Source organism: Procambarus clarkii, chromosome 15 (genome assembly GCF_040958095.1).
Source record: "Procambarus clarkii isolate CNS0578487 chromosome 15, FALCON_Pclarkii_2.0, whole genome shotgun sequence".
Classification (NCBI taxonomy): Eukaryota; Metazoa; Arthropoda; class Malacostraca; order Decapoda; family Cambaridae; genus Procambarus; species Procambarus clarkii.
In genome coordinates this window covers 44,498,618-44,520,571 of record NC_091164.1, presented here as the reverse complement: position 1 = coordinate 44,520,571, position 21,954 = coordinate 44,498,618, and the positions used below count along the sequence as shown (strand labels likewise).

The 21,954-nt window shown below is 54.3% G+C and overlaps 1 protein-coding gene across 1 annotated transcript in view; it reads right to left on the bottom strand.

Moving 5' to 3' along the window:
- LOC123752140 (adhesion G protein-coupled receptor L4) overlaps positions 1-21,954 on the bottom strand; it is a 406,311-nt gene that overhangs the window by 272,461 nt on the left and 111,896 nt on the right. Inside the window, exon 3 of the mRNA XM_069325025.1 lies at positions 6,760-6,852. Within this exon, the coding sequence (XP_069181126.1) occupies positions 6,760-6,852 (93 nt within the window). The remainder of the gene's footprint in view (positions 1-6,759; positions 6,853-21,954) is intronic.

The window sequence follows — 21,954 nt, the reverse complement described above, 5'->3', positions numbered from 1 at the left end:
GTTGTCCTCCCTGGGAAAATCATTTATAGCTTTGATGACTGAGGCAGCTAAGGTTTTGTCTCTCCTTGCAGGGGTGGCTAGACATATGTTGCCAAACATTAGGAGGTTGTGCGATGCTTGGGTCGTTCCAGGAGAGTCGATGACCTTTCTCAGGAGGGCAGATAATTTGGCTGCTGCATGGGGGCGGGCTGCTTTAGGGATGTGTTGCAAAGTTCTGGCTGATGTTGCTTTGATAGCTTCTAATAAATTTTCTGTGGGAATGAAGGTCTGGGAGGTGTTTTGCCTTACGGGCGGTGTGGGCTGTTGATTGGTGTTCTCCCTGGGAGGGCGCTCAGAACCCAAACACCTGGCTCTGTTGTGGTAATGAAGGCGCACATTATCGTCACTCAACCGGATATAGCATACCCGGTCACACTTCTGCCATCAACCTTGTCTACCCCTGCTTGATGACTCATCTTGGCTTGGAGAAGCCTGGCTATCTGTTGAGAGCTGCGCCATGGGCGGGCGCTGGGCGGGAGGGTGGACGGCGGGTGGAGACTGGAGGGTGGGCGGCGGTTGGAGGCTGGGGGGGTGATCAGCTGGCCGTGGCACTTACTACTCAGGTGAGTGGTAATACATATACCAGCTCTATACAAAGTGTGGGTATACACCCACTGCACAATATGTGGGTATACATTGGGTGGGTGGGTGGCGTAGACACACATGGGAGCCTCCCGGCTTCTATGGGCGGGTGGCAAGGTGGCCTCGTGGGTGGGGAGGCGACGTGGTGGGGTGGGTAGGAGGGGGAAGAGCTGGTACTTCCCGGCCTGGGCGCTGGGTGGGGGCGGGGGTCAGGGCGACACTAACACTGGTATAATTCCCCCGTATATCACTGCACAATAATGAATGAATCACACACTTGTAATCTGACTCACTGCACGTGTGATGTACTCACAGTATGATAGATATGTTGCGCCAATTATCGCTGACAACGTAACTTGTTCAACAAAACTTTCAAAAAAGAAAAACACAAAACACTGTTTGGCACACGCGTAACCCCCACCTCTCTCTCCTGACCACACAACACCCCTCACTCACCCCCCACCTCCCCTCACTATGGGAGGCCTGCAGGGTCCATCCAGGCCCCTCACTCCAGCCTCCATGACTCCACACTGCCAACCCACCTGTTTTGATAAGTTTTCACATAGATGGTACACCGTAGGCACTTCCGGCCACTCCCACGTCTGCTTGGTGTATTCACGGTGAATATGGTTGAGTCTTGGTACGGTGAGGCCAAGATGTCTCAGGGTAATGGCTGAGAAGGCAGCAGCTCCTCCGCCACACGTCCGTCCCCTAGGCCTCTCCCTCTATTTATATGTGTATATATATATATATATATATATATATATATATATATATATATATATATATATATATATATATATATATATATATATATATATATATATATATATATATGCAAACAAGCCTGAATGGTCCCCAGGACAATATGCAACTGAAAACTCACACCCCAGAAGTGACTCGAACCCATACTCCCAGGAGCAACGCAACTGGTATGTACAAGACGCCTTAATCCACTTGACCATCACGACCGGACAAAATGAGGTGATAGCCGAGGCTATTTGAACCACCCCACCGCCGGCACTCGGATAGTAATCTTGGGCATAGCATTTTACCAAATCACCTCATTCTTTGGGGCACACGTGAGGAACACAAATGCGAACAAGCCTGAATGGTCCCCAGGACAATATGCAACTGAAAACTCACACCCCAGAAGTGACTCGAACCCATACTCCCAGGAGCAACGCAACTGGTATGTACAAGACGCCTTAATCCACTTGACCATCACGACCGGACAAAATGAGGTGATAGCCGAGGCTATTTGAACCACCCCACCGCCGGCACTCGGATAGTAATCTTGGGCATAGCATTTTACCAAATCACCTCATTCTTTGGGGCACACGTGAGGAACACAAATGCGAACAAGCCTGAATGGTCCCCAGGACAATATGCAACTGAAAACTCACACCCCAGAAGTGACTCGAACCCATACTCCCAGGAGCAACGCAACTGGTATGTACAAGACGCCTTAATCCACTTGACCATCACGACCGGACAAAATGAGGTGATAGCCGAGGCTATTTGAACCACCCCACCGCCGGCACTCGGATAGTAATCTTGGGCATAGCATTTTACCAAATCACCTCATTCTTTGGGGCACACGTGAGGAACACAAATGCGAACAAGCCTGAATGGTCCCCAGGACAATATGCAACTGAAAACTCACACCCCAGAAGTGACTCGAACCCATACTCCCAGGAGCAACGCAACTGGTATGTACAAGACGCCTTAATCCACTTGACCATCACGACCGGACAAAATGAGGTGATAGCCGAGGCTATTTGAACCACCCCACCGCCGGCACTCGGATAGTAATCTTGGGCATAGCATTTTACCAAATCACCTCATTCTTTGGGGCACACGTGAGGAACACAAATGCGAACAAGCCTGAATGGTCCCCAGGACAATATGCAACTGAAAACTCACACCCCAGAAGTGACTCGAACCCATACTCCCAGGAGCAACGCAACTGGTATGTACAAGACGCCTTAATCCACTTGACCATCACGACCGGACAAAATGAGGTGATAGCCGAGGCTATTTGAACCACCCCACCGCCGGCACTCGGATAGTAATCTTGGGCATAGCATTTTACCAAATCACCTCATTCTTTGGGGCACACGTGAGGAACACAAATGCGAACAAGCCTGAATGGTCCCCAGGACAATATGCAACGGAAAACTCACACCCCAGAAGTGACTCGAACCCATACTCCCAGGAGCAACGCAACTGGTATGTACAAGACGCCTTAAGTGGATTAAGGCGTCTTGTACATACCAGTTGCGTTGCTCCTGGGAGTATGGGTTCGAGTCACTTCTGGGGTGTGAGTTTTTAGTTGCATATTATCCTGGGGACCATTCAGGCTTGTTCGCATTTGTGTTCCTCACGTGTGCCCCAAAGAATGAGGTGATTTGGTAAAATGCTATGCCCAAGATTACTATCCGAGTGCCGGCGGTGGGGTGTTTCAAATAGCCTCAGCTATCACCTCATTTTGTCCGGTCGTGATGATCAAGTGGATTAAGGCGTCTTGTACATACCAGTTGCGTTGCTCCTGGGAGTATGTGTTAGAGTCACTTCTGGGGTGTGAGTTTTCAGTTGCATATTGTCCTGGGGACCATTCAGGCTTGTTCGCATTTGTGTTCCTCACGTGTGCCCCAAAGAATGAGGTGATTTGGTAAAATGCTATGCCCAAGATTACTATCCGAGTGCCGGCGGTGGGGTGGTTCAAATAGCCTCGGCTATCACCTCATTTTGTCCGGTCGTGATGGTCAAGTGGATTAAGGCGTCTTGTACATACCAGTTGCGTTGCTCCTGGGAGTATGGGTTCGAGTCACTTCTGGGGTGTGAGTTTTCAGTTGCATATTGTCCTGGGGACCATTCAGGCTTGTTCGCATTTGTGTTCCTCACGTGTGCCCCAAAGAATGAGGTGATTTGGTAAAATGCTATGCCCAAGATTACTATCCGAGTGCCGGCGGTGGGGTGCTTCAAATAGCCTCGGCTATCACCTCATTTTGTCCGGTCGTGATGGTCAAGTGGATTAAGGCGTCTTGTACATACCAGTTGCGTTGCTCCTGGGAGTATGGGTTCGAGTCACTTCTGGGGTGTGAGTTTTCAGTTGCATATTGTCCTGGGGACCATTCAGGCTTGTTCGCATTTGTGTTCCTCACGTGTGCCCCAAAGAATGAGGTGATTTGGTAAAATGCTATGCCCAAGATTACTATCCGAGTGCCGGCGGTGGGGTGGTTCAAATAGCCTCGGCTATCACCTCATTTTGTCCGGTCGTGATGGTCAAGTGGATTAAGGCGTCTTGTACATACCAGTTGCGTTGCTCCTGGGAGTATGGGTTCGAGTCACTTCTGGGGTGTGAGTTTTCAGTTGCATATTGTCCTGGGGACCATTCAGGCTTGTTCGCATTTGTGTTCCTCACGTGTGCCCCAAAGAATGAGGTGATTTGGTAAAATGCTATGCCCAAGATTACTATCCGAGTGCCGGCGGTGGGGTGGTTCAAATAGCCTCGGCTATCACCTCATTTTGTCCGGTCGTGATGGTCAAGTGGATTAAGGCGTCTTGTACATACCAGTTGCGTTGCTCCTGGGAGTATGGGTTCGAGTCACTTCTGGGGTGTGAGTTTTCAGTTGCATATTGTCCTGGGGACCATTCAGGCTTGTTCGCATTTGTGTTCCTCACGTGTGCCCCAAAGAATGAGGTGATTTGGTAAAATGCTATGCCCAAGATTACTATCCGAGTGCCGGCGGTGGGGTGGTTCAAATAGCCTCGGCTATCACCTCATTTTGTCCGGTCGTGATGGTCAAGTGGATTAAGGCGTCTTGTACATACCAGTTGCGTTGCTCCTGGGAGTATGGGTTCGAGTCACTTCTGGGGTGTGAGTTTTCAGTTGCATATTGTCCTGGGGACCATTCAGGCTTGTTCGCATTTGTGTTCCTCACGTGTGCCCCAAAGAATGAGGTGATTTGGTAAAATGCTATGCCCAAGATTACTATCCGAGTGCCGGCGGTGGGGTGCTTCAAATAGCCTCGGCTATCACCTCATTTTGTCCGGTCGTGATGGTCAAGTGGATTAAGGCGTCTTGTACATACCAGTTGCGTTGCTCCTGGGAGTATGGGTTCGAGTCACTTCTGGGGTGTGAGTTTTCAGTTGCATATTGTCCTGGGGACCATTCAGGCTTGTTCGCATTTGTGTTCCTCACGTGTGCCCCAAAGAATGAGGTGATTTGGTAAAATGCTATGCCCAAGATTACTATCCGAGTGCCGGCGGTGGGGTGGTTCAAATAGCCTCGGCTATCACCTCATTTTGTCCGGTCGTGATGGTCAAGTGGATTAAGGCGTCTTGTACATACCAGTTGCGTTGCTCCTGGGAGTATGGGTTCGAGTCACTTCTGGGGTGTGAGTTTTCAGTTGCATATTGTCCTGGGGACCATTCAGGCTTGTTCGCATTTGTGTTCCTCACGTGTGCCCCAAAGAATGAGGTGATTTGGTAAAATGCTATGCCCAAGATTACTATCCGAGTGCCGGCGGTGGGGTGGTTCAAATAGCCTCGGCTATCACCTCATTTTGTCCGGTCGTGATGGTCAAGTGGATTAAGGCGTCTTGTACATACCAGTTGCGTTGCTCCTGGGAGTATGGGTTCGAGTCACTTCTGGGGTGTGAGTTTTCAGTTGCATATTGTCCTGGGGACCATTCAGGCTTGTTCGCATTTGTGTTCCTCACGTGTGCCCCAAAGAATGAGGTGATTTGGTAAAATGCTATGCCCAAGATTACTATCCGAGTGCCGGCGGTGGGGTGGTTCAAATAGCCTCGGCTATCACCTCATTTTGTCCGGTCGTGATGGTCAAGTGGATTAAGGCGTCTTGTACATACCAGTTGCGTTGCTCCTGGGAGTATGGGTTCGAGTCACTTCTGGGGTGTGAGTTTTCAGTTATATATATATATATATATATATAAGTCATATATATATATATATATATATATATATATATATATATATATATATATATATATATATATATATATATATATATATATATATATATATATATATATATATATATATATATATATATATATATATATATAGATAGTTCTCACCAGCTCCCACAAGAATAACTCTGACCTGCTCCCACTTGGATAATTCTCACCAGCTTCCAAAAGAATAATTCTCACCAGCTCCCATAAGGATAGTTCCCACCAGCCCACAAAAGCACAATTCTCACCAGCTTAAACAGGGATAATTCCGACCAGCTCCCACAAGGATAATCCTCACCAGCTCCCACTAGGATAATTCTCACCAGCACCCTAAAAGATAATTCTCACCAGTACCCTAAAGGATAATTCTCTCCAGCCTCCACAAGGATAATTCTCTCCAGCCTCCACAAGGATAAATCTGACGAGCTTCTCCAAGGATAATTCTCACCAACACCCACATGGACACTTTTCACAAGATCTCACAAGGATACAAGGATAAGTCTTACCAGCTGCCACAAGGATAAGTCTCACCAGCTGCCACAAGGATAAGTCTCACCATCTGCCACAAGGATAAGTCTCACCAGCTGCCACAAGGATAAGTCTCACCAGCTGCCACAAGGATAAGTCTTACCAGCTGCCACAAGGATAAGTCTCACCAGCTGCCACAAGGATAAGTCTCACCAGCTGCCACAAGGATAAGTCTCACCAGGTGCCACAAGGATAAGTCTCACCAGCTGCCACAAGGATAAGTCTCACCAGCTGCCACAAGGATAAGTCTCACCAGCTGCCACAAGGATAAGTCTCACCCGGTGCCTCAAGGATAAGTCTCACCAGCTGCCACAAGGATAAGTCTCACCAGCTGCCACAAGGATAAGTCTCACCAGCTGCCACAAGGATAAGTCTCACCAGCTGCCACAAGGATAAGTCTCACCAGCTGACACAAGGATAAGTCTCACCAGCTGACACAAGGATAAGTCTCACCAGCTGCCACAAGGATAAGTCTCACCAGCTGACACAAGGATAAGTCTCACCAGCTGCCACAAGGATAAGTCTCACCAGCTGACACAAGGATAAGTCTCACCAGCTGCCACAAGGATAAGTCTCACCAGCTGACACAAGGATAAGTCTCACCAGCTGACACAAGGATAAGTCTCACCGTGGTTGACGTTAAAGTTGACGTCCGCGCCCCCACCCAGCAGCAGGCTGGTGATGTTGTTGGTCGTGAAGGCTTTCAGCAGCAGCCTCGTCGCTGGAATGGGAGAGTGCATGTTAATAAGAGTGCACGATATTAAGTGTGCACGTCTATAAGAGTGCACGATATTAGGTGTGCACGTCTATAAGAGTGCACGATATTAAGTGTGCACGTCTATAAGAGTGCACGTTACAGAGAATGGACGAGTCTCAGAATGAACATGTGTTCGGGTGTATTTGTGGTATAGTGGACGTGTCAGGGTGCACGTGAGAGTGTGCTCGTGTGTCAGGGGGGCACGTGAGAGTGTGCTCGTGTGTCAGGGGGGCACGTGACAGTGTGCTCGTGTGTCAGGGTGCACGTGACAGTGTGCTCGTGTGTCAGGGTGCACGTGAGAGTGTGCTCGTGTGTCAGGGGGGTACGTGTGAGTGTGCTCGTGTGTCAGGGGGGCACGTGACAGTGTGCTTGTGTGTGTTAGGGTGCACGTGACAGTGTGCTCGTGTGTCAGGGTGCTCGTGTGTCAGGGTGCACGTGACAGTGTGCTCGTGTGTCAGGGTGCATGTGACAGTGTGCACGTGTGTCAGGGTGCTCGTGTGTCAGGGTGCTCGTGTGTCAGGGGTGCACGTGAAAGTGTGCTCGTGTGTTAGGGTGTTCGTGACAGTGTGCTCGTGTGTCAAGGTGCTCGTGTGTCAGGGTGCTCGTGTCTCAGGGTGCTCGTGACAGTGTGCTCGTGTGTCAGGGTGCTCGTGAAAGTGTGCTCGTGTGTCAGGGTGCTCGTGTGTCAGGATGCACGTGACAGTGTGCTCGTGTGTTAGGGTGCTCGTGACAGTGTGCTTGTGTGTCAAGGTGCTCGTGTGTCAGGGTGCTCGTGTCTCAGGGTGCTCGTGACAGTGTGCTCGTGTGTCAGGGTGCACGTGACAGAGTGCTCGTGTCTCAGGGTGCTCGTGAAAGTGTGCTCGTGTGTCAGGGTGCTCGTGTGTCAGGGTGCACGTGACAGCGTGCTCGTGTGTCAGGGTGCACGTGACAGTGTGCTCGTGTGTCAGGGTGCACGTGACAGTGTACTCCTGTGTCAGGGTGCACGTGACAGTGTGATTGTGTGTCAGGGTGCACGTGACAGCGTGATCGTGTGTCAGGGTGCACGTGACAGTGTGCTCGTGTGTCAGGGTGCACGTGACAGTGTGCTCGTGTGTCAGGGTGCACGTGGCAATGTGAACGTGTGTCAGATTGCACGTGACAGTGTGCTCGTGTGTCAGGGTGCACGTGACAGTGTGCTCGTGTCTCAGGGTGCACGTGACAGTGTGCTCGTGTGTCAGGGTGCACATGACAATGTGATCGTGTGTCAGGATGCACGTGACAGTGTGCTCGTGTGTCAGGGTGTACGTGAGTGTGCTCGTGTGCAAGGGTGCACGTGACAGCGTGATCGTGTGTCAGGGTGCACGTGACAGTGTGCTCGTGTGTCAGGGTGCACATGACAATGTGATCGTGTGTCAGGATGCACGTGACAGTGTGCTCGTGTGTCAGGGTGTACGTGAGAGTGTGCTCGTGTGCAAGGGTGCACGTGACAGCGTGATCGTGTGTCAGGGTGTACGTGAGAGTGTGCTCGTGTGCAAGGGTGCACGTGACAGTGTGCTCGTGTGTCAGGGTGCACGTGACAGTGTGCACGTGTGTCAGGGTGCACATGACAGTGTGCACGTGTGTCAGGGTGCACGTGACAATGTGATCGTGTGTCAGGTTGCACGTGACAGTGTGCTCTTGTGTCAGGGTGCACGTGACCGTGTGCTCGTGTTTCAGGATTCACGTGACAGTGTCCTCGTGTGTCAGGGTGCACGTGACAGTGTGCTCGTGTGTCAGGGTGCACGTGACAGTGTGATCGTGTGTCAGGTTGCACATGACAGTGTGCTCGTGTGTCAGGGTGCACGTGACAGTGTGCTCGTGTGTCAGGGTGCACGTGACAGTGTGATCGTGTGTCAGGGTGCACGTGACAGTGTGATCGTGTGTCAGGGTGCACGTGACAGTGTGCTCGTGTGTCAGGGTGCACGTGACAATGTGATCGTGTGTTAGGTTGCACGTGACAGTGAGCTCGTGTGTCAGGGTGCACGTGACAGTGTGCTCGTGTGTCAGGGTGCACGTGACCGTGTGCTCGTGTGTCAGGATGCACGTGACAGTGTAATCGTGTGTCAGGGTGCACGTGATAGTGTGGTCGTGTGTCAGCGTGCACGTGACAGTGTGCTCTTGTGTCAGGTTGCACGTGACAGTGTGATCGTGTGTCAGGGTGCACGTGACAGTGTGGTCGTGTGTCAGGGTGCACGTGACAGTGTGCTCTTGTGTCAGGTTGCACGTGACAGTGTGCTCTTGTGTCAGGTTGCACGTGACAGTGTGATCGTGTGTCAGAGTGCACGTGACAGTGTGATCGTGTGTCAGGGTGCACGTGACAGTGTGGTCGTGTGTCAGGGTGCACGTGACAGTGTGCTCTTGTGTCAGGTTGCACGTGACAGTGTGATCGTGTGTCAGGGTGCACGTGACAGTTTGCTCGTGTGTCAGGGTGCACGTGACAGTGTGCTCGTGTGTCAGGGTGCACGTGACAGTGTGCTCGTATGTCAGGGTGCACGTGACAGTGTGCTCTTGTGTCAGGTTGCACGTGACAGTGTGATCGTGTGTCAGGGTGCACGTGACAGTGTGCTCTTGTGTCAGGTTGCACGTGACAGTGTGATCGTGTGTCAGGGTGCACGTGACAGTTTGCTCGTGTGTCAGGGTGCACGTGACAGTGTGCTCTTGTGTCAGGTTGCACGTGACAGTGTGATCGTGTGTCAGGCTGCACGTGACAGTTTGCTCGTGTGTCAGGGTGCACGTGACAGTGTGCTCGTGTGTCAGGGTGCACGTGACAGTGTGCTCGTATGTCAGGGTGCTCGTGTGTCAGGGTGCACATGACAGTACGCTCGTGTGTCAGTGTGCTAGTGTGTCAGGGTGCACGTGACAGTGCGCTCGTGTGTCAGGGGGCACGTGACTGTGTGCTCGTGTGTCAGGGGGCACGTGACAGTGTGCTCGTGCGTCAGGGTGCACATGATAGTGTGCTCGTGTGTCATGGAGCACGTGACAGTGTCCACGTTTGTTAGGGTGCACGTGATAGTGTGCTCCTGTGTCAGGGTGCCCGTGACAGTGTGATCATGTGTCAGGGTGCTCGTGTGTCAGGGTGCTCGTGATAGTGTGCTCGTGTGTCAGGGTGCTCGTGTGTCAGGGTGCTCGTGACAGTGTGCTCGTGAGAAGGGTGCACGTGACAGTGTGCTCGTGTGTCAGGTTGCACGGGACAGTGTGATTGTGTGTCAGGGTGCACGTGACAGGGTGCTCGTATGTCAGGGTGCTCGTGTGTCAGGGTGCACATGACAGTACGTTCGTGTGTCAGGCTGCACGTGTGTCAGTGTGCTAGTGTGTCAGAGTGCACGTGACAGTGCGCTCGTCTGTCAGGGAGCACGTGACAGTGTGATCGTGTGTCAGGGAGCACGTGACAGTGTGCTCGTGTGTCAGGGTGCACGTTACAGTGTGCACGTGTGTCAAGGTGCACGTGATAGTGTGCTCGTGTGTCAGGGTGCACGTGACAGTGTGCACGTGACAGTGTGCACGTGATAGTGTGATCGTGTGTCAGGGTGCACGTGGCAGTGTGCTCGTGTGTCAGGTTGCACGTGATAGTGTGATCGTGTGTATGGGTGTACGTGACAGTGTGCCCGTGTGTTAGGGTGCACGTGACAGGCTCCTGTGTCAGGCTCCTGTGTCAGGGTGCAAGTGACAGTGTGCTCGTGTGTCAGAGTGCACGTGACAGTGTGATCGTGTGTCAGAGTGCACGTGACAGTGTGATCGTGTGTCAGGGAGCACGTGACAGTGTGCACGTGTGTCAGGGTGAACGTGACAGTGTGCTCGTGTGTCAGGGTGCACGTGACAGTGTGCACGTGTGTCAGGTTGCACGTGATAGTGTGATCGTGTGTCAGGGTGCACGTGGCAGTGTGCTCGTGTGTCAGGTTGCACGTGACAGTGTGATCGTGTGTCAGGGTGCACGTGACAGTGTGCTCGTGTGTTAGGGTGCACGTGACAGTGTGCTCGTGTGCAAGGGTGCACGTGACAGTGTGCTCGTGTGTCAGGGGGTGCAGGTAACAGTGTGCACGTGTGTCTGGGTGCACGTGACAGTGTGCACGTGTGTCAGGGTGCACGTGACAATGTGATCGTGTGTCAGGGAGCACGTGACCGTGTGCTCGTGTGTCAGTGTGCACGTGACAGTGTGATCGTGTGTCAGGGTGCACGTGACTGTGTGGTCGTGTTTCAGGGTGCACGTGACAGAGTGCTCGTGTGTCAGGTTACACGTGACAGTGTGATCGTGTGTCAGGGTGCACGTGACAGTGTGATCGTGTGTCATGGTGCACGTGACAGTGTGCTTGTGTGTCAGGGTGCACGTGACAGTGTGATCGTGTGTCATTGCGCACGTGACAGTGTGCTTGTGTGTCAGAGTGCACGTGACAGTGTGCTCGTGTGTCAGGGTGCACGTGACAGTGTGCTCGTGTGTCAGGGTGCTCGTGTGTCAGGGTGCACATGACAGTACGCTCGTGTGTCAGGGTGCAAGTGACAGTGTGCTCGTGTGTCAGGGTGCATGTGACAGTGCGCTCTTGTGTCAGGGTGCTCGTGACAGTGTGCTCGTGTGTCAGGGTGCACGTGATAGTGTACTCGTGTTTCAGGGTGCACGTGACAGTGTGCTCGTGTGTCAGGGTGCTCGTGTGTCAGGGTGCATGTGACAGTGTGCTCGTGTGTCAGGGTGCTCGTGTGTCAGGGTGTACGTGATAGTGTGCTCGTGTGTCAGGGTGCTCGTGACAGTGTGGTCGTGTGTCAGGGTGCACGTGACATTGTGCTCGTGAGTCAGAGTGCACGTGACAATGTGCTCGAGTGTCAGGGTGCACGTGCCAGTGCGCTCGTGTGTCAGGGTGCTCGTGAAAGTGTGCTCGTGTGTCAGGGTGCACGTGACAGTGTGCTCGTTTGTCAGGGTGCACGTGGCAGTGTGCTCGTGTGTCAGGGTGCACGTGTATCAGGGTGCACGTGACAGTGTGCTCGTGTGTCAGGGTGTACGTGACAGTGTGCTCGTGTGACAGGATGCACGTGGCAGTGTGCTCGTGTGTCAGTGTGCACGTGACAGTGTGCTCGTGTGTCAGGGTGCTCGTGTGTCAGGGTGCACGTCACAGTGTACTCGTGTATCAGGGTGCACGTGGCAGTGTGCTCCTGTGTCAGGCTGCACGTGACAGTGTGATCGTGTGTCAGGGTGCACGTGACAGTGTGCTCATGTGTCAGGGTGCATGTGTCAGTGTGCACGTGTGTCAGGGTGCACATGACAGTGTGCTCGTGTGTCAGGGTGCACGTGACAATGTGCTCGTGTGTCAGGGTGCTCGTGTGTTAAGGAGCACGTGACAGTGTGCTCATGTGTCAGGGTGCACGTGACAGTGAGCTCGTGTGTCAGGGTGCACGTGACAGTGTGTACGTGTGTCAGGGTGCACGTGATAGTGTGCCCGTGTGTCAGGGTACACGTGACAGTGTGCTCGTATGTCAGGGTGCACGTGACAATGTGCTCGTGTGTCAGGGTGCACGTGACTGTGTACTCGTGTGTCAAGGTACACGTGACAGTGTGCTCTAGTGTCAGGGTGCAGGTGACAGTGTGCTCGTGTGTCAGGGTGAACGTGACAGTGTGCTCATGTGTAAGGGTGCACGTGACAGTGTGCTCAAGTGTCACGGTGCACGTGACAGTGTGCTCATGTGTCAGGGTGCACGTGACAGTGTGCTAGTGTGTCAGGGTGCACGTGACAGTGTGCTCATGTGTCAGGGTGCACGTGACAGTGTGCTCATGTGTCAGGGTGCACGTGACAGTGTGCTCATGTGTCACGGTGCACGTGACAGTGTGTTCATGTGTCAGGGTGCACGTGACAGTGTGCTCATGTGTCAGGGTGCACGTGACAGTGTGCTCGTGTTTCAGGGTGCACGTGACAATGTGCTCGTGTGTCAGGGTGCACGTGACTGTGTACCCGTGTGTCAAGGTGCACGTGACAGTGTGCTCTAGTGTCAGGGTGCACGTGACAGAGTTCTCGTATGTCAGGGTGCACGTGACAGTATGCTCGTGTAACAGGATGCACGTGACAGTGTGCTCGTGTGTCAGGGTGCACGTGACAGTGTGCTCGTGTGTCAGGATGCACGTGACAGTGTGCTCGTGTGCCAGGATGCACGTGACAGTGTGCTCGTGTGTCAGGGTGCACGTGACAGTGTGCTCGTGTGTCAGGGGTGCTCGTGTATCAGGGCGCTCGTGACAGTGTGCTCGTGTGTCAGGGTGCACGTGGCAGTGTGATCGTGTGTCAGGGTGCACGTACCAGTATGCACGTGTGTCAGGGTGCACGTGATAGTGTGCTCGTGTGTCAGGGTGCACGTGAAAGTGTGCTTATGTGTCAGGGTGCACGTGATAGTGTGCACGTGTCTCAGGGTGCACGTGACAGTGTTCTCGTGTGTCAGGGTGCACGTGACAGTGTGCACGTGTGTCAGGGTGCACGTGAAAGTATGCACGTGTCTCAGGGTGCACGTGACAGTGTGCTCGTGTGTCAGGGTGCACGAGACAGTGTGATTGTGTGTCAGGGTGAACGTGACAGTGTGCACGTGTGTCAGTGTGCACGTAACAGTGTCCTCGTGTGTCAGGGTGCACGTGACAGTCTGATCGTGTGTCAGGGAGCACGTGACAGTGTGCTAGTGAATCAGGGTGCACGTGACAGTGTGGTCGTGTGTCAGGGTGCACGTGACATTGTGCTCGTGAGTCAGAGTGCACGTGACAATGTGCTCGAGTGTCAGGGTGCACGTGTCAGTGCGCTCGTGTGTCAGGGTTCTCGTGAAAGTGTGCTCGTGTGTCAGGGTGCACGTGAGAGTGTGCTCGTTTGTCAGGGTGCACGTGGCAGTGTGCTCGTGTGTCAGGGTGCACGTGTATCAGGGTGCACGTGACAGTGTGCTCGTGTGTCAGGGTGTACGTGACAGTGTGCTCGGGTGACAGGATGCACGTGACAGTGTGCTCGTGTATCAGGGTGCACGTGGCAGTGTGCTCCTGTGTCAGGCTGCACGTGACAGTGTGATCGTGTGTCAGGGTGCACGTGACAGTGTGCTCGTGTGTCAGTGTGCATTTGTGTTAGGGTGCACGTGACAGTGTGCTCATGTGTCAGGGTGCATGTGTCAGTGTGCACGTGTGTCAGGGTGCACATGACAGTGTGCTCGTGTGTCAGGGTGCTCGTGTGTTAAGGAGCACGTGACAGTGTGCTCATGTGTCAGGGTGCACGTGACAGTGAGCTCGTGTGTCAGGGTGCACGTGACAGTGTGTACGTGTGTCAGGGTGCACGTGATAGTGTGCTCGTGTGTCAGGGTACACGTGTCAGTGTGATTGTGTGTCAGGGTGAACGTGACAGTGTGCTCATGTGTAAGGGTGCACGTGACAGTGTGCTCAAGTGTCACGGTGCACGTGACAGTGTGCTCATGTGTCAGGGTGCACGTGACAGTGTGCTCGTGTGTCAGGGTACACGTGTCAGTGTGATTGTGTGTCAGGGTGAACGTGACAGTGTGCTCATGTGTAAGGGTGCACGTGACAGTGTGCTCAAGTGTCACGGTGCACGTGACAGTGTGCTCATGTGTCAGGGTGCACGTGACAGTGTGCTCGTGTGTCAGGGTGCACGTGACAGTGTGCTCATGTGTCAGGGTGCACGTGACAGTGTGCTCATGTGTCAGGGTGCACGTGACAGTGTGCTCATGTGTCACGGTGCACGTGACAGTGTGCTCATGTGTCAGGGTGCACGTGACAGTGTGCTCATGTGTCAGGGTTCACGTGACAGTGTGCTCGTGTTTCAGGGTGCACGTGACAATGTGCTCGTGTGTCAGGGTGCACGTGACTGTGTACTCGTGTGTCAAGGTGCACGTGACAGTGTGCTCTAGTGTCAGGGTGCACGTGACAGAGTTCTCGTGTGTCAGGGTGCACGTGACAGTGTGCTCGTGTAACAGGATGCACGTGACAGTGTGCTCGTGTGTCAGGGTGCACGTGACAGTGTGCTCGTGTGTCAGGATGCACGTGACAGTGTGCTCGTGTGTCAGGATGCACGTGACAGTGTGCTCGTGTGTCAGGGTGCACGTGACAGTGTGCTCGTGTGTCAGGGGTGCTCGTGTATCAGGGCGCTCGTGACAGTGTGCTCGTGTGTCAGGGTGCACGTGGCAGTGTGCTCGTGTGTCAGGCTGCACGTGACAGTGTGCTCGTGTGTCAGTGTGCTCGTGTGTCAGGGTTCACGTAACAGTGTGCTCGTGTGTCAGGGTGCACGTTACAGTGTGCTCGTGTGTCAGTGTGCAAGTGACAGTGTGCTCGTGTGTCTGTGTGCTTGTGTGTTAGGGTGCACGTGACAGTGTGCTCATGTGTCAGGGTGCACGTGTCAGTGTGCACGTGTGTTAGGGTGCACGTGACACTGTGCTCATGTGTCAGGGTGCACGTGTCAGTGTGCACGCGTGTAAGGGTGCACGTGACAGTGTGTACGTGTGTCAGGGCGCATGTGATAGTGTGCTCGTGTGTCAGGGTGCTCGTGTGTCAGGGTGCACGTGACAGTGTACTCGTGTGTCAGGGTGCACGTTAAAGTGTACTTGTGTGTAAGGTTGCTCGTGGGTTAGGGTGCACGTTTCAGTGTGCTCGTGTGTCAGGATGCACGTGACAGTGTGCTCGTGCGCCAGGGTGCTCGTGACAGTGTGCTCGTGTGTCAGGTTATAAGTGAAAGTGTACTTGTCTCTCAGGGTGCACGTGACAGTGTGCACGTGTGTCAGGGTGCTTGTGTGACCAGGGTGCTCGTGTGTCAAGGTGCACGTGACAGTGTGCTCGTGTGTCAGGGTGCACGTGACAGTGTGCTCGTGTGTCAGGGTGCAAGTGACAGAGTTCTCGTGAGTCAGGGTGCACGTGACAGTGTGCTCGTGTAACAGGATGCACGTGACAGTGTGCTCGTGTGTCAGGGTGCACGTGACAGTGTGCTCGTGTGTCAGGATGCACGTGACAGTGTGCTCGTGTGTCAGGATGCTCGTGTCAGTGTGCTCGTGTGTCAGGATGCACGTGACAGTGTGCTCGTGTGTCAGGGTGCACGTGACAGTGTGCTCGTGTGTCAGGGGTGCTCGTGTATCAGGGCGCTCGTGACAGTGTGCTCGTGTGTCAGGGTGCACGTGGCAGTGTGCTCGTGTGTCAGGCTGCACGTGACAGTGTGCTCGTGTGTCAGGGTGCTCGTGTGTCAGGGTGCACGTGACAGTGTGCTCGTGTGTCAGGGTGCACGTTACAGTGTGCTCGTGTGTCAGTGTACAAGTGACAGTGTGCTCGTGTGTCAGGGTGCTCGTGTGTCAAGGTGCACGTAACAGTGTGCTCGTGTGTCAGGGTGCACGTTACAGTGTGCTCGTGTGTCAGTGTGCAAGTGACAGTGTGCTCGTGTGTCAGGGTGCTCGTGTGTCTGTGTGCTTGTGTGTTAGGGTGCACGTGACAGTGTGCTCATGTGTCAGGGTGCACGTGTCAGTGTGCACGTGTGTAAGGGTGCACGTGACAGTGCGCTCATGTGTCAGGGTTCACGTGTCAGTGTGCACGCGTGTAAGGGTGCACGTGACAGTGTGTACGTGTGTCAGGGCGCACGTGATAGTGTGCTCGTGTGTCAGGGTGCTCGTGTGTCAGGGTGCACGTGACAGTGTACTCGTGTGTCAGGGTGCACGTTAAAGTGTACTTGTGTGTCAGGTTGCTCGTGGGTTAGGGTGCACGTTTCAGTGTGCTCGTGTGTCAGGATGCACGTGACAGTGTGCTCGTGCGCCAGGGTGCTCGTGACAGTGTGCTCGTGTGTCAGGTTATAAGTGAAAGTGTACTTGTCTGTCAGGGTGCACGTGACAGTGTGTACGTGTGTCAGGGTGCTTGTGTGACCAGGGTGCTCGTGTGTCAAGGTGCACGTGACAGTGTGCTCGTGTGTCAGGGTGCACGTGACAGTGTGCTCGTGTGTCAGGGTGCAAGTGACAGTGTCCTCGTGTGTCAGGGTGCACGTGACAGTGTGCTCGTGTGTCAGGGTGCATGTGACAGTGTGCTCGTGTGTCAGGGTGCACGTGACAGTGTGCTCGTGTGTCAGGGTGCACGTGACAATGTCCTCGTGTGTCAGGGTGCACGAGACAGTGTGCTCGTGTGTCAGGGTGCAGTTGACAGTGTGCTCGTGTGTCAGGGTGCACGTGACAGTGTGCTCGTGTCAGGGAGCACGTGACAGTGAGCTCGTGTGTCAGGATGCACGTGGCAGTGTGCTCGTGTGTAATGGTGCAAGTGACAGTGTGATCGTGTGTCAGGGTGCACGTGACAGCGTGCTCGTGTCAGGGAGCACGTGACAGTGTGCTCGTGTGTCAGGGTGCACGTGACAATGTCCTCGTGTGTCAGGGTGCACGAGACAGTGTGCTCGTGTCAGGGTGCAGTTGACAGTGTGCTCGTGTGTCAGGGTGCAGTTGACAGTGTGCTCGTGTGTCAGGGTGCACGTGACAGTGTCCTCGTGTGTCAGGGTGCACGTGTCAGGGTGCTTGTGTGTTAGGGTGCACGTGGCAGTGTGCTCGTGTGTCAGGGTGCACGTGACTGTGTGCTCGTGTGTCGGGGTGCACGTGACAGTGTGCTCGTGTGTAATGGTGCAAGTGACAGTGTGATCGTGTGTCAGGGTGCACGTGTCAGGGTGCTTGTGTGTTAGGGTGCACGTGACAGTGTGCTCGTGTGTCAGGGTGCATGTGACTGTGTGCTCGTGTGTCAGGGTGCACGTGACAGTGTGCTCGAGTGTCAGGGTACACGTGCCAGTGCGCTCGTGTGTCAGGGTGCACGTGACAGTGTACTCGTTTGTCAGAGTGCACGTGGCAGTGTGCTCGTGTGTCAGGGTGCACGTGTGTCAGGGTGCACGTGATAGTGTGCTCGTGTGTCAGGGTGTACGTGACAGTGTGCTCGTGTGTCAGGATGCACGTGACAGTGTGCTCGTGTGTCAGGGTGCACGTGACAGTGTGCTCGTGTGTCAAGGTGCTCGTGTGTCAGGGTGCACGTGACAGTGTGTACGTGTGTCAGGATGCACGTGACAGTGTGCTCGTGTGTCAGGGTGCTCGTGTGTCAGGGTGCACGTGACAGTGTACTCGTGTGTCATGGTGCACGTGTCAGTGTGCTCGTGTGTCAGGGTGCACGTGAGAGTGTGCTCGTGTGTCAGGGTGCTCGTGACAGTGTGCTCGTGTGTCAGGTTGCAAGTGACAGTGTACTTGTGTGTCAGGGTGCACGTGACAGTGTGCACGTGTGTCAGGGTGCACGTGACAGTGTGCTCGTGAGTCAGGGTGCACGTGACAGTCTGCACGTGTGTCAGGGTGCTTGTGTGAACAGGGTGCTCGTGTGTCAAGGTGCACGTGACAGTGTGCTCGTGTGTCAGGGTGCACGTGACAGTGTGCTCGTGTGTCAAGGTGCAAGTGACAGTGTCCTCGTTTTGTCAGGGTGCACGAGACAGTGTGCTCGTGTGTCAGGGTGCAAGCTACAGTGTGCTCGTGTGTCAGGGTGCAGTTGAAAATGTGCTCGTGTGTCAGGGTGCACGTGACAGTGTGTTCGTGTGTCAGGGTGCACGTGACAGTGTGCTCGTGTGTCAGGGTGCAAGTGACAGTGTCCTCGTGTGTCAGGGTGCACGAGACAGTGTGTTCGTGTGTCAGGGTGCACGTGACAGTGTGCTCGTGTGTCAGGGTGCAAGCTACAGTGTGTTCGTGTGTCAGGGTGCACGTGACAGTGTGTTCGTGTGTCAGGGTGCACGTGACAGTGTGCTCGTGTGTCAGGGTGCAAGTGACAGTGTCCTCGTGTGTCAGGGTGCACGAGACAGTGTGCTCGTGTGTCAGGGTGCACGTGACAGTGTGTTCGTGTGTCAGGTTGCACGTGACAGTGTGCTCGTGTGTCAGGGTGCAAGTGACAGTGTCCTCGTGTGTCAGGGTGCACGAGAGTGTGCTCGTGTGTCAGGGTGCAGTTGAAAATGTGCTCGTGTGTCAGGGTGCACGTGACAGTGTGCTCGTGTGTCAGGGTGCAGTTGACAGTATGCTCGTGTGTCAGGGTGCACGTGCCAGTGCGCTCGTGTGTCAGGGTGGTCGTGAAAGTGTGCTCGAGTGTCAGAGTGCACGTGACAGTGTGCTCGTTTGTAATGGTGCACGTGACAGTGTGCTCGTGTGTCAGGGTGCAAGTGACAGTGTCCTCGTGTGTCAGGGTGCACGAGACAGTGTGCTCGTGTGTAATGGTGCACGTGACAGTGTGCTCGTGTGTCAGGGTGCACGTGACAGTGTCCTCGTGTGTCAGGATGCACGTGACAGTGTGCTCGTGTGTCAGGGTGCACGTGACAGTGTGCTCGTGTGTCAGTGTGCTTGTGTGTTAGGGTGCACGAGACAGTCTGCTCATGTGTAATTGTGCACGTGACTGTGTGCTCGTGTGTCAGGGTGCACGTGTCAGGGAGCTTGTGTGTCAGGGTGCACGTGACAGTGTGCTCGTGTGTAATGGTGCACGTGACAGTGTGCTCCTGTGTCAGGGTGCACGTGACAGTCTGATCGTGTGTCAGGGAGCACCTGACAGTGTGCTAGTGAATCAGGGTGCACGTGAGAGTGTGGTCGTGTGTCAGAGTGCACGTGCCAGTGCGCTCGTGTGTCAGGGTGCTCGTGAAAGTGTGCTCGTGTGTCAGATTGCACGTGACAGTGTGCTCGTGTGTCAGGGTGCACGTGACAGTGTGCTCGTGTGTCAGTGTGCTTGTGTGTTAGGGTGCACGTGACAGTGTGCTTGTGTGTTAGGGTGCACGTGACAGTGTGCTCGTGTGTAATGGTGCAAGTGACAGTGTGCTTGTGTGTTAGGGTGCACGTTACATTGTGCTTGTGTGTTAGGGTGCACGTGACAGTGTGCTTGTGTGTTAGGGTGCACGTGACAGTGTGCTTGTGTGTTAGGGTGCACGTGACATTGTGCTCGTGAGTCAGAGTGCACGTGACATTGTGCTTGTGTGTTTGGGTGCAAGTGACAGTGTGCTCGTGTGTTAGGGTGCACGTGACATTGTGCTCGTGAGTCAGAGTGCACGTGACAATGTGCTCGAGTGTCAGGGTGCACGTGACAGTGTCCTCGTGTGTCAGGGTGCACGAGACAGTGTGCTCGTGTGTCAGGGTGCACGTGACAGTGTGCTCGTGTGTCACAGTGCACGTGTCAGGGTGCTTGTGTGTCAGGGTGCACGTGACAGTGTGCTCATGTGTCAGGGTGCAAGTGACAGTGTCCTCGTGTGTCAGGGTGCACGAGACAGTGAGCTCGTGTGTTAGGGTGCACGTGACAGTGTGCTCGTGTGTCAGGGTGCAAGTGACAGTGTCCTCCTGTGTCAGGGTGCACGAGACAGTGTGCTCGTGTGTCAGGGTGCACGTGACAGTGTGCTCGTGTGTCAGGGTGCACGTGTCACGGTGCTTGTGTGTCAGGGTGCACATGACAGTGTGCTCGTGTGTCAGGGTGCACGTGACAGTGTGCACGTGTGTCAGGGTGCACGTGACAGTGTCCTCGTGTGTCAGGGTGCACGTGACAGTCTGATCGTGTGTCAGGGAGCACGTGACAGTGTGCTAGTGAATCAGGGTGCACGTGACAGTGTCCTCGTTTGTCAGGGTGCACGTGACAGTGTGTTCGTGTGTCAGGGTGCACGTGACAGTCTGATCGTGTGTCAGGGTGCACGTGACAGTGTGCTCGTGTGTCAGGGTGCTCGTGTGTCAGGGTGCACGTGACAGTGTGCTCGTGTGTCAGGGTGCACGTGACAGTGTGCTCCTGCGTCAGGCTGCATGTGACAGTGTGCTCGTGTGTCAGGGTGCACGTTTCAGTGTGCTCGTGTGTCAGTGTGCTTGTGTGTTAGGGTGCACGTGACAGTGTGCTCATGTGTCAGGGTGCATGTGTCAGTGTTCACGTGTGTCAGGGTGCACATGACAGTGTGCTCGTGTGTCAGGGTGCACGTGACAGTGTGCTCGTGTGTCAGGGTGCTCGTGTGTCAGGGTGCACGTCACAGTGTACTCGTGTGTCAGGGTGCATGTGTCAGTGTGCACGTGTGTCAGGGTGCACATGACAGTGTGCTCGTGTGTCAGGGTGCACGTGACAGTGTGCTCGTGTGTCAGGGTGCTCGTGTGTTAAGGAGCACGTGACAGTGTGCTCATGTGTCAGGGTGCACGTGACAGTGTGCTCGTGTGTCAGGGTGCATGTGACAGTGTGTACGTGTGTCAGGGTGCACGTGATAGTGTGCTCGTGTGTCAGGGTACACGTGACAGTGTACTCGTATGTCAGGGTGCACGTGACAATGTGCTCGTGTGTCAGGGTGCACGTGACTGTGTACTCGTGTGTCAAGGTGCACGTGACAGTGTGCTCGTGTGTCAGGGTACACGTGTCAGTGTGATTGTGTGTCAGGGTGAACGTGACAGTGTGCTCATGTGTAAGGGTGCACGTGACAGTGTGCTCAAGTGTCACGGTGCACGTGACAGTGTGCTCATGTGTCAGGGTGCACGTGACAGTGTGCTCGTGTGTCAGGGTGCACGTGACAGTGTGCTCATGTGTCAGGGTGCACGTGACAGTGTGCTCATATGTCAGGGTGCACGCGACAGTGTGCTCGTGTTTCAGGGTGCACGTGACAGTGTGCTCGTGTTTCAGGGTGCACGTGACTGTGTACTCGTGTGTCAAGGTGCACGTGACAGTGTGCTCTAGTGTCAATGTGCACGTGACAGAGTTCTCGTGTGTCAGGGTGCACGTGACAGTGTGCTCGTGTAACATTGCACGTGACAGTGTGCTCGTGTGTCAGGATGCACGTGACAGTGTGCTCGTGTGTCAGGATGCACGTGACAGTGTACTCCTGTGTCAGGGTGCACGTGACAGTGTGCTCGTGTGTCAGGGGTGCTCGTGTATCAGGGCGCTCGTGACAGTGTGCTCGTGTGTCAGGGTGCACGTGACAGTGTGCTCGTGTGTCAGGGTGCACGTGACAGTGTGCTCGTGTATCAGGGTGAACGTGACAGTGTGCTCGTGTGTCAGGATGCACGTGAGAGTGTGCTCGTGTGTCAGGATGCACGTGACAGTGTACTCCTGTGTCAGGGTGCACGTGACAG